The following is a 13,319-nucleotide window of genomic DNA, read 5'->3' on the forward strand; positions in this document are numbered from 1 at the left end:
GAGGGGCACCTGGTGGGCTCAGTAGCAGGAGTATGCAACTCTTGATCTCAGGGTTACGAGTTTGAGCCCCATGTTGAGGGTAAAGATTACTTAAATAGATAAATTAAAACAAAAACAAAAAAGGTGAGAGATGAAGTAGCAATATTAGAGTACACAGGTTAACTTCCACAGTAACCCCCACAATGTACATTTTCATCCTCCTCTCTGTTCTATAGAGGAGAAAACTAAAGCCCAGAGATTAAGTAGCTTTCCAGAATTCTGATTTCTAATCCTAAGTCTTTGGTAATCAATTATACTTCCCTATATAGAGTCTGCTGTATGAGAAAATTTGAAGTTTTTATTATGCATTAAATTTAAGAACAGAATGATCCTATTGTAAGATAAAGAGAATTTTTAATGGACAAGGCCTTTAGCTATTAAAGTAAAACCAATTAGGTCTAGGGTTTGAAGACAACGGGTTTGTTCTTCTTAGCCAGTTAATCATTCCCACACAAGAGCCTACCTACCCTGCCTAAGCTGATCACAATGGGGACTAAATAGGAATGCAGTGATCCATATATCCAACTATGAGTGCATATCTTCTTGATTGTGCGTTATACATCACTTTTAGAGAAGAATGTTTTAAATTAGTATTAGCCCTATATTGACATATTTATTATTTATTGTTTTTTCTTTTTTTAAAGATTTTATTTATTTATTTGACAGAGAGAGAGCGAGAGCAAGAACACAAGCACGGGGAGTGAGAGAGGGAGAAGGGTGAGCAGGGAGCCCAACGCGGGGCTCAATCCCAGGACCCTGGGATTATGACCTGAGCTTAACGACTGAGCCACCCAGGCCGCCCCTCTTTTTCTTTTTTTAAAGAAAGCTCTACACCCAGGGGTGCCTGGGTGGCTCAGTCAGTTAAGTGTCTGCCTTCGGTTTGGGTCATGATCCCAGGGTCCTGGGAGCCCCACACTGAGCCCTGCATTGCGCTCCCTGCTCAGCAGGGAGTGTGCTTCTCCCTCTGCCTCTCCCCCCACTCATGCCTGCACACTCTCTCTCTCCGAAATAAATAAAATCTTTAAAAATAAGTAAATAAAAAAATTTAAAAAAAAAGATCTATACCCAATGGTAGATCAAGAATCATATGATCTACCTTAGTAGGTAGGCACCCCTTTATTAATTTTAATTATCTATTATTTCTTGTCTTTTTGATACCAGCCATTCTGACAGGTGTAAGGTCATATTGTGGTTTTGATTTGCATTTCCCTGATGATTAGGCATGTTGAGCATCTTTTCATGTGCCTCCTTTCTCTTCTTAGAATCATGATTCTAGGGGTGCCTGGGTGGCTCGGTCAGTTAAGCGTCTGACTCTTAATTTTGGCTCAGGTCATGATCTCAGTGAGATTGAGCCCTGCCTTGGGTTCTGTGCTCAGCACGGAGTCTGCTTGGGACTCTCTCCCTCTGTCTCCAAAATAAATAAATAAATAAATAAATACCTTAAAAAAATCAGAATTCTAACATTAGGAACCAATTAATTAATTGACACTCCACCTCATTTTTTTTTTTTAAAGATTTTTTATTTACGCATTTGACAGAGAGAGACACAGCGAGAGAGGGAACACAAGCAGAGGAGTGGGAGAGGGAGAAGCAGGCCTCCCGCCAAGCAGGGAGCCCAATGCAGGGCTTGATCCCAGGGCCCCGGGATCATGACCTAAGCCGAAGGCAGACGCCCAACGACTGAGCCACCCAGGCGCCCCACCACCTCACTTTCATAAACAGAAGAGCATAATTCACTTTATACCACTGTTAGGGAAGGGGTGGGAAGCAAGGATGGCAGGAGGAGGAACACAGCAGCTTTTCAAGTAATCTTTGAAATAGATCTCCACACATTGGTCTTGTTATTTGATTTGGATTCCCCACACAAACTGATATTAAAATACTAAGGATTAAAAATTAAGTTTTTGCTATGAAAGCTTTAAATTGTACCTTTTTATGAGACCTCTCTGTACCTATATATGGGTAAGTTTAAAGAAGCCTAACTAAAGGAAAGCTAAGGCTCACAGAGGAGGAAAGCTATTAATGTACAATGGGAGATTTCCCTCTTCATAGCCCCTTGTATAGATATGCTGCCTAATCAGGTACACACTTTCCTTTTTTTCTTTTTTTTTAAAGATTTTATTTATTTATTTGAGAGAGAGAGAGAGAGCACGCACAAGCAAGGGGAGGGGCAGGCAGAGGGAGAAGCAGGCACCCTGCTGAGCAAGGAGCCCGATGCAGGACTTGATCCCAGGACCCTGGGATCATGACCTGAGCTGAAGGCAGATGCTTAACAGACTGAGCCACCCAGGCGTCCCAGGTACACACTTTCTTTAACACCATCCTTGTCACATCAGACCTGTCTGCAAAACTGGGATAATGTTTCCTCAAAACTATTGTGCTTTGAGGCATTACTAATAGCTTTAGGAATATTTGATTCAAGAATGTGACAAACTGGGGCACTCGGGTGGCTCAGTTGGTTAAGTGACTACCTTTGGCTCAGGTCATGATCCCAGGGTCCTGGAATCGAGCCCTGCTTTGGGCTCCCTGCTCAGTGGGGAGCCTGCTTCTCCTTCTGCCTCTCCTGCTTGTGCTCTATCTTGTCAAATAAATAAATAAAATCTTAAAAAAAAAAAGAATGTGACAAACTAACCACCTATAATCACCCAAACATACAAATAAACTTCAAAGTGACAAGACACTCTAACTAATGCAGTATTATCTAGTAACTTGACTGCCTCTAGAAAGGAAGAATTTGAACTATATTCTAATCATAGCTATAAAATTAAATCAAATTAAATCGATGAATTAAAAAATTTTTAAGGATAAATTCTAAAATTGTATATTTGCAATATGGCAATCAAATTAGTAGGAAAATAGACATCTGCTAATATTAAGAAACATCACAATAACTTTATTTGGACTCTGGTCCAAGTCTCAAATAAATGAAGATTTAAAAGGTATTAATTCTGATTGACTAAGTATTAGTAGGTACCATCTGTATGGTTGGGTGTTCCATGTTGTGGGGAGGTGTACCATGAGAACTCTGGCTCACCCTTAGCAAGTCGGAGTGCCAAGATGTAGTTAGCCTAGGTTTATATCCTGGTTCTACATCTTAAGTTAATAACTTTTGTTTTAGTTTCCTCATCTGCAAAATGAGGTTAAGAATAGTACCTACTTCATAGGGTTGTTGTGAGAATTAAGTAAGTCAATATTTATAAAATATTAAGTGTCTGGTGCATAGTAAACATTTACATAGTAGATACTATGTTAAGTGTTAGCTGTTAATGTTGTTAGTACACATGAAATAATTACAATAAAGAAAAGCACACATAATACGATACAAAACCTACAAAACATAGCATGGATAATTATTACTACATTGTTGAAGAAAATAAGAGATCCAATAGGCTGAAGTTTGTGGGAAAGGTCCTGAGGAAGAGCTAGGACTGCTTATTGAAAAGACTGCAATAAAAGAGAAAAAATGGAAAGAATTCTACCATAGTATAATAGCACAAACACAGACATACAGAATAGATATGGACTAAAAGAAAAGTAAGACTGGGTTGGCTGATGAAAATATTGGCTGGAAAGGTAGTTTAGGGCCAAATTATGCAGACTCTTTCATGCTGAAGTGATGAACTAGACTTGATTCGACGGGTAACAGGAATCTTTTAAGGATCTAAATGGAAAAATGGTATGAGAAGGTAACTCAGAAGATATCTGCTTGTATGGAATGAAAGGGTGTGAGAAGCACAGCTAAACAACAGAGAGATTTCTGCTTTTACCCCTAGGGATAGAGAAGGGAACTATTCATGTGTCAATATATTACAATGATCTTATATATTTTTTAATATATTGTGCTGTTTCATAAAGGTGATGAGGACCAAATGAGATAACATGTGTGAAAGCACTTTACAGGCTAACACGTGCTTAAAAAGTGCTAATACCCCTACCATTATAGTTGCTATAAAAGAATTTTCTTTTTAATTTTTAAGAAGTACTACTTTAATAAAAAGGAATAATGGCAAAAGGTTCCGCTATCATGGAGCAACTGCCAGTATTTTTATAAAAGGAAAGAGGGACTGGTTCAATATCTGTATAGCCAATAAAATTTTAAATATGTCACAAAGGAAAAGTCAACCATCTCATGCCAGAAGCCACAGGGTAATTCCTTGTTCCATTACTAGTAAATGATTTCTCCAGTATGTACTTCTTACAATTCTCTATAATATAGGCACAAAAGAGATGCATACAGAAGCTGCCACTTTACAGTGAAACATGTGGCCAGTCACAAAGGACCAAGAATGTAAAGATCAGGACTAGGTAGACTACGACTAAACCACAGGAAAATGTATATGGATCCATATACCTTACCACAGTCCTAGTATCACTGAAGAATGAGGATGGCTCCACCTGGATAGAGATGATATTCTACGCAGGTGACAAGACACTTCATTGACCTTCTCAACATACCTACAAAGATGAAACCCTGAACAGAGAACTTGCCCATTTGGATTGCTAAAAAAGTAACTTTAGTCAGTCAATATGTAATAATACTCAGGCTAGAGAGGTAGTATGTTATAATGGAGAGCCTAGGCTTTGAAACAGGAGACCTGAGTTCAAATTCTAACTCTATCACTTTCTAGTTGAACATTCTTGAACAATTCACTTACTAAGTATTCTTAAACCAAACTGAACTGTCTGAATCTCAGGCTTTCCAATTGGTAAAATGAATTAAACCTTACAGTGTTTGGATTACCAAACCAAAATGTGAAAGCACTTTGTAAACATCCTAATGGTAATTTACAAGAATGATAATTATCTTAAGGTCATAGGCCAGCAGAGGATCCTGAAATCTGCTTACTTGTAACTTGATTACTCCTTCTGAGAGCCATGAGAACTTCATAACTTCAATTTTTTAGCTTTACTATTTGGATTCTGCATTGCTTAAGATGCACAAAGTTGAAGCATCCCTCCTGGGGGTCAGAGGTCAAACACCAGATCTATTACCGTAGAGAGTAGGGGAAAAAAAAAGCAAGACTCACAGGAATCGCAAAGATGATTTGTGATCACGGTCACAATTCCAAGTCTTTGGGAAATTCTGTGATTAGTCTTGGGAGATTAAATTTTATATATGAAGTTATCAGAGAATGATAGATTAATGATAAATAAATTAGGAGGGAACGACTTTAATTTTGCCCAAACTCTGTAATCTTAGACTGTGGGATAAGGATACAAGCTCCTAATGAAAAGGGAGAAGATCTCACCAATGGATATAGTCCTTTCCCTATTGAGAGGAATACTTGTCAGTGGAGGAAGATGGCAGCAGGAAATTAGTAATCTAACAAACAGGGCATCAATAACTACCAGAATATTCTATTCTAAATGGCTAATAACCTCTTGGAAGAACTATGAAATACTAATAAAACCAAATTCAAATATCCACAATTATTGAAGAATTTCTTGTTGGTTTTTTTTTTTTTTAGGTGATATCAACAAACTTTAACACTTAATGAAGCAGGCAGTCTCCTTTCAGAGAATTGCCCAGAATTTCTATTTAGAATCAATCACTCCCTAAATCAGTAGCAAAACAAATTCTGATTCATTAGATTCTGTCACTAGTAAACTGGAGCCCTGAAAACTGACAAAAAGAAGTAGAGCAAACACTTACCAACTTCTGAAGTAAGTCATCTTTCTTATTGTACTGAGAAAAAATCCAACTTTTGATGGTTTCAGCCACTTTTAACAGGATGCCTTGCTGAAGGAGATGAATAACATCATATAGGATTTATTAAATCACACCCAAAGAGCAGAAAAACTCCATATAACTTACTTCTAATTAATCAGAATTTTTATTAGAAAAAGAGAGAAAAAAATCATCTAGGTTATATCCTTTGTCAATATGTTCAGGCTCCTTAATAATTCCCAGATTTACTTGCACATCAGAATCACCTGGAGATTTTATTTAGAAATATTCTTGGGTCCCCAATCTACAGGTTTAGATTAAGTTAAAATTAAGTTTTGAATGAGACCTGAAAGCAGATTTTTTAAAGAGCACTCAGAAGAATTCTTAATCTCAGGAAACAAACTGAGGGTTGCTGGAGTGGTGGGGGGTGGGAGGGATGGGGTGGCTGGGTGATAGACATTGGGGAGGATATGTGCTATGGTGAGCACTAATGAAGGGGGGGAAACAGGAGGGGGAAATGAACCATGACAGACTATGGACTCTGAGAAACAAACTGAGGGTTTTAGAGGGGAGGAGGGCTGGTGGCATGGGTTAGCCCGGTGATGGGTACTAAGGAGGGCACATATTGCATGGAGCACTGGGTGTTATATGCAAACAATGACTCATGGAACACTACATAAAAAAATTAATTATTATTTTTTTTAAATAAAGAGCACTCAGAAGTTATCTTGATGCAGCCCATTTATTGGGTATACTATATACTAGCTATATCAAGATGATGACAGTATGTATTTCAAAATGAAAACCAGGGGCGCCTGGGTGGCTCAGTTGTTAAGCATCTGCCTTTGGCTCAGGTCATGATCCCAGGGTCCTGGGACCAAGCCCCACGTTGGGCTCCCTGCTCAGCGGGAAGCCTGCTTCTCCCTCTCCCACTCCCCTTGCTTGTGTTCCCTCTCTTACTGTGTCTCTCTCTCTGTCAAAAATATAAATAAACAAAATCTTTAAAAAAGAAAATAAAAGAAAATAAAAGAAATGAAAACCACAGGATGCTCCAAGTTTGCAAATACTAAGAATATTTTATTCCACAACACTAAGGCAGAAAGACATTTTAATCAATTTTAGAAAAAGTGTCTCATATTGAAATAAAAGTTATATTACTGAAAAAACCAAAAATTAAAATTACCTTAATGTTAATAGCCCATTTCCATGCTAGTAAATGGAGTTTATATTCATTGAGTGGTTACTATATCCCAGGTACTGAAAAAGGGTGACAGGAACAAAGATGAATACACATAACTGCTGTTTTCAAGAACTTAGTATAGAAGAGATGGTATAAATAATTATAAAACAAAGTAAAGTCTGGGAAAGCGTGGGGAAAAAAGGTCAAGGGGTGCTAACACTGAAGCTATGCCCTAACAGATGAGCAGGAATTTAACAAAGGAGGGAAGAACATTCCGGGCAAGAGAACAGGATGAAGAAAGGGGACAGCCATAGAAGCATGTCACGGGCATGGTGACAGAGTCTGGGACAGGCTAAGACCCAAGGGAAGAAGGGAACAGTAATGATCACTGATAGCGGTTTTAAAGGACTTTGGTCTTATATGCCTTAATAGTTTAGACTTTATCCTGTAAGGCTGTGAGGAGCCACCAAAGATTTTAAGCAAGGAAATGAAACAATAAAAATCAGCATTTAAGAAAAATAACTGTAGAGGCAATACTAGCAGGAAATGACTGTAGCCAAGAAGCCTGATTAGGGGGATATTTAATAGTCCAGCTAAATAATGACAGAGGCGTCAAGTAGGGTAGCAAAAAATGGTAATGGATAAGGGTTGGATTTTAGAGACATAAGAAGTTTACGTGATATATCATTTAGTGACCAAATTAATGTGGGAGCCATAGGAAATCTTAAGATAACTGAGAGTGGTAATTTGGGAATATGGAAAGAATATTTTATTTGTTTTATACATATGAATCTGAGTTTCCTGGGGGCACAGGCCATGTGAAATGTTTAAGCAACGTCCAGAACTCAGTGAAGATGGAGAATACACGTAAGTAGCTAATGAGGGCAAGAAAGTAGATGAGATCACTCATAAAAACAGACCAAGAGAGATGAGGCCTGATGTTAAAACTTTATGGAAGGAACATTTAAGAATAATCACAGGAAAAGAAACTAGAAAAATATAGAGAATGAATATTGACGGTGAGAATACCAGTAAGAATACTCAATAAGTACTTCACAAGAACATTAAAAAATGGCGATGAAGGCTAATGACAGTTTCATTATGATCTCTTATTATACAAAAACTTTGCTTTCCAAAGAAAATAACTGGTACTTCACTGCTTGAACAGAACTTTGGGGGCAATTCTAAAAATATATCCCCTGAGAAGGAACTAAATAATACAACAAATCTTTCTAAAATTTAGCTGTCCCAGATTTAGAAAAACTCCATTTTAGAAAAATATAGCTCATACAGTTGAAATGTATAATATGAAAGCTAAAGGAACTTTCGAGACATATGGTAATTTTGAAAAACATTCTCTGGCTATTGCTCAATTTCTGAGGACCAGTAAATCTTAAACTCTCATTTTATTTATTTATAAATTAATAACACTTCTATATATAAAAATACATTTCATAAATGAAAAGGATTAAATACCTTTAAAACCCAAGTTTGAACAACAAAAAAAGGCCAATGCCCATATCCTGCCTAAGACTATCCCTTGGCCCATTCTTTGTCTTTTGTTGCCAAGTAATCTCAAATCCAAGTTTTAATCTATAAATAACCTATTAGCTATATCGTTCAGTTTTGCTTTCAAAACTCTTCCCAGGAACATTCACATTTGAAAGGGGCAGAGAGAAGAAAGAGTTTAAGTCCAGAGGACTAGCAAACTGGTTCTGATCCATGTAAGCTCTAACTCTCTAATTCCTACCCTGTAAGTATCAGTCAAAAAAACATTTCTCTCATATTTATTCTACTCTTGCAAATGGGCCCAGCTTGGTTACCTCACATTTTAGGGGTTTTTCTAAGAACAGAAGAAAAGAGACTTCCCTCTCTATCACCACAGAGTAAACAACTAATTGAAAACTTTAAAAGCCTCCTCCAAAAAATAATGATGTCTTTATATAATAAAACACTGATTAAACTAGAATGCTCAAGAAATGAGGTAATCTGGTTTATTTTTTCTATTAAATTAGAATTCCTTTTGTTAAAACTGAAATGTACTGGAATTTTATTTTATTAAATATGGCTAATAGAACATAAATGAATCCAGTAAATATATTTTACAGAACATAATTAATGGAGATTCTTCCAGTATCTCAGCCTCACAATGTTGTAATCAACTGAAATATTTATTGCATAAGAGGATACTGCATAGATATAAAGGGCATCATACATTGAGGTAAATAAACCCACTCCATCACATATCCTTGAAATTGCTCATGAAGTATGTTATCAATTTGCTTTCTTATAACTTGTGCTCTCTTTTAAAAAATATGCGAAGAAAAAAATTCTAATTAATATAAAAGTCCTAATGGTTGAGTTCTCATCAAGGTTTTAGTATATTTTTCTGCTTCCCTCCAAACAACTTCAATATTTAAAGAAATAATATATTTTAATCCTCGACCATATTAATTTCCATTCATTATAGGAATTACTATGATAGTCCAAAACAGCAAGGATTTATATTTATCTAAACAGTTTTGTACTACTGATGAAATAAAAAATAAAGTCTTATCAGAGTCGGAAAGGACATGGAGGTGCTTATAAGATTTTTTTTTTTTTTTACAAGGGTAAGGGTAAAGGCAGTTTAAGTATCAGTGAGGTGAAGAACAAAAGATTAATCATAGAGAATGAACATGCTTTCTTACTTTTGGCAGGGCTCTTGCAGGAGGCTTTTGTTGTCCCTCTGTCACTGTGCTTTTTCCTGGTTTTGGTGACAGAGAAGAGCATATTTCAAAGTCTGTGTGTCCCAGATCCTGTAAGTACTGGTAAAGTGGAGAATTCTGAAAGAGACATATAAAATAAAGCAAATTTCAATATCATTACTATTTCAAAAATTTTAGTATATGTGCTGCCGAAGCGAGCACTATTTCAAAAATTTTAGAGGCCAATCCAACACCAAACTTCATTATCATGACCAGTATGCACAAATTCTTTAATGCTTCATCTATTAAAAAGTGAATTATCTGTCACAATGTCATCTAACATTAAAAAAAAACTAAAAACAAACTACAAACAATTCAACAGAGGGACCCAAAAAAGGAAAAACTCTAAACACAGATTTTTCTGAGTGGGTAACCAGCAAGAAAAAATGAATTTAGGAATATAAATAGATTTGTTAAGCAATTTCTTTGCCCAAATATTTGTAGTATTAGAGTAGATCGCTTCAAAATAGCCAAGCCTGGCTATAGATAGCTCCTAAGAGGGCCTACATTGAAAAGCAGTTATTACTTGAAGCCAAGAATTAAGCAATGATTATATACTGCACTAATTATAATTTTATCATACCATCATATTCATTAATTCATTCAAGCACAAATATGTATTATCTACCACACACCCAGCGCTGTAAACAAACTTAAAACTCCAAGAAAGTTACCTAAAATAAGCTGTATCTTACATACAACCATATGGCAAACAAGAGACTCTGTGGCTAATAAAAGTGTTAGAACATGGTGGTTAAGAACACAAACTCTGGGGCCAGACTATAGGTTCAAATCCCAACTATGCCTCTTAACTGGCTAAGTATCCTGTAACAGTTTATAATCCTGTGTTTCAGCTGTCTCACCTTAAAATAGGAATAATAATAAGACCTAGTTCATAGGGCTCTTTATATGGACTAAATATATACAAACACTTAGAACAGTAACTGGCCCATAGTAATCACTCAATTTACACTTCAACTTTATATAAGCCAGGTGAAAGAGCACAGGTTTTAGAACAGACCAAAAACAAACCCCCCAAAAAACAAACAAAAAAACCCAAAACAAACTCCAATCCCATCAGATACATAAGCATCACTGTTAGATGAAAACCTATGGGACAAATTTCTGGATAAACAGCAAGCTTTAGTTTTAACTTTCAGTCTTCTCTAAAGCACAAAGCTGGTAACATGTTTAAAAATAAACCGTGACTCCATTCAACAAAAATATTTAATACTTTAAAAAAGATCTTATGTTAGGTAGTAGAGATACAGTAACAACCACCATCAAAACAACAGTAAACAGCAACACAACTAACATAGTACCATGTGGCACAAGCCTAACTAGCATTCTACTTGCATCATTTCACTTAAGGTTCACAACCAACTCTACAAAAGTATTACGATCATTGCTATCATTGTTATTGTTAATTCCCATTTCATAGAAGAGGAAACAGATTCACTCAGATACAGAAAGCAGGACAGGTCTGACTCCAAGGCCAACACTCCAAAATATTATATTATACTATCTAAAGTAACAAACAGTCCCTCCTGTGTCTAGAGAGGAAGATACCAGGGAAACTTCCTTATAGTCTAGAACAGAAACACCAAGCAAATCAATAATTACAGGATTGTACTGGATGCTATGGAAACAAAGGAGAGGCAGTTAAATTAGACCAATATTTTTAGGGAATATATCCCTGAGTTTGGGAAAATGAGGAACAGTGGGAATTTGCTTATACTGGTAGCAATTTGCTGGGTATCAATTTGAGAGAATAAAAGATACATAAAATGCCTCCTTTTAAAGTTATTGGGAAAAATAGACAAAAGATTATAATGAAAGGAGGAATATGTTTCTTATCTCTCTACCAGACTTAAATTTCTGTTGGCACAAATGGTTAATTTTTGTATCACCCATAATGTATCTTCAAATATTGCCTTGAATTACTCAAGTATTTCCAAAATGAATTGTGAACTCCTCTCTGCTCTGTCCCCAGGGTGGCAAAAGAACAAGAATGCTTCTTCGGTTGGGGTGACCTTTTGAAAAGTTTATATACTTAAAAAACAAAAACAAAAACAAAAAAAAACAAAGCTTGTTTTTAAGGCAGAACCCTTTCTTCAATGAACTCCCATGGGGAAGAACAATAAATAAGATGGATCAAAGTGGAGTTACTCTAATTCCAGGGTTGTCAAAGTTTTTCTGTAAAAGGCCAGACAGTAAATATTTCACACTTTGCAGGCCATATGGTCTCTATCATAACTAATCAATCCTGCTGCTGTAGTGCAAAAGCAGCTACAACAATACATAAACCAATGAGTGTGGTTATGCTCCAAAAAAACTTTATTTATGGAAATACTGAACTTCTTATAATTTCCATATGTTACAAAATATCACTCTTTTGATACTTTCCCCAACCGTTTAAAAACGTAAAGTCCACTCTTTGTTCACCAGTCACAGAAAAACAGGTGGGGAACAGAGGACAAACCTGGCCCAACAGCTAGTCGGCTGACGCCTGTTCTAATTAAATGCTCAGTCGATATACTGAGGCATACTCTTGATTGCTACCTGTTCTCTGGCAAGAGGCTTCGTGGGTGGGGATGGGGTCAAACTTCTTTTCATTCAAATTCTAGCACCTTTCTTACTACACACTTAGCTGATGTTGTGTCAGCACCGACCCCAAAGTCCCTTCCCTTTCCAGTTTATGTCACAGCTCACAAAATAACAAAATGGATTATGTGTAACATGCTTGTAAACGTGATTAAACAGAAGAGAAACAATGAACACTTTGTTCTCCATATGTTCTGCACATCAACTAAGAGCATACATATACATACTCAGTTGGAAACACCATTAGCTGGAACACCTACTATTTGACATTTTGCAAAAACAGCAGCATTAATCATTTGCCTTGAATAACACCAATAATGTCCAATGGTGTCATTTGATATAGTAATTTTGTCAGTACCTTATTCTGCCTTTTCTACAAATGTTAAAACTTTTCAATAACTTTTTGGTTGGTTTCACAACGTTCTTGTCAAAGGTGTAACATCCATCTATTTGAGCTATGCAACTATGAATGATGCTTTAGTAGTCTGATTTCTTCCCCATCTCTAGTGACAGAATTCATCACTTTCACCCTGGAATGCACTGTTTTACAGTTATGGGAAATTCTGGCTTGCCAAAGCTATCACTATGCCTTGTTTCATGGCTTTACGTAACTAAGTATTTGACAAAATTTCAGAGTAGATAATCTCTGGTGACTAGGGATGAAGGTATTGCAGATCTGATAGAATGTAATTCCAGTCACCATTGTTATCTCATATTTGAACTTTCCTCTTTTGGACTGCTACTACAAATCATATCACTTTCTAACACATATAAACTCAGACTGTATGAACTCTAAAGCTCTTATTCATTATTTTTATGACAGTATTCTGAGTTGTAGCATTTATAATAATGTTTTATTTCTATTTCTATGCTTCAATCACTTTTGAGCCAAAATAAAATTTAAAATTTAACCAATGATAACACACAAATGAAAAACAAAAATCCCTTGGTTAACAAACTGAACATTAGCTAAGATGAACTGACTGAAATAGACCTCGTAGCACATGAGCAGTTTTTTAAGAGTGCAAAGGGTTTTGGCAAAATCATTATTTTATTAATTAAAAAAATGTTTGGGGGCTAA

At 36.2% G+C, this 13,319-nt stretch overlaps 1 protein-coding gene across 9 annotated transcripts in view; it reads right to left on the reverse strand.

The window, feature by feature from the left end:
- VEZT (vezatin, adherens junctions transmembrane protein) overlaps positions 1–13,319 on the reverse strand; it is a 60,425-nt gene that overhangs the window by 27,534 nt on the left and 19,572 nt on the right. For 4 of the 9 annotated variants that reach the window (XM_025882454.2, XM_025882452.2, XM_073900499.1 and 1 more), the window contains exons 2-3: positions 9,578–9,712; positions 5,693–5,779 (exon numbers count right to left, since the gene is read on the reverse strand). In XM_025882454.2, coding sequence (XP_025738239.1) covers positions 5,693–5,779; positions 9,578–9,712 — 222 coding nt within the window. Of the gene's footprint in view, positions 1–4,395; positions 4,473–4,885; positions 5,025–5,692; positions 5,780–9,577; positions 9,713–13,319 lie in introns of those variants that run through there. The other 5 variants (XM_025882456.2, XM_025882455.2, XM_073900500.1 and 2 more) reach the window with 3 other exon arrangements.

The sequence above is a fragment of the Callorhinus ursinus genome, unplaced genomic scaffold (assembly GCF_003265705.2).
Source record: "Callorhinus ursinus isolate GAN/ISIS: 27379988/994484 unplaced genomic scaffold, GSC_fseal_2.0 scaffold14, whole genome shotgun sequence".
Lineage (NCBI taxonomy): Eukaryota > Metazoa > Chordata > Mammalia > Carnivora > Otariidae > Callorhinus > Callorhinus ursinus.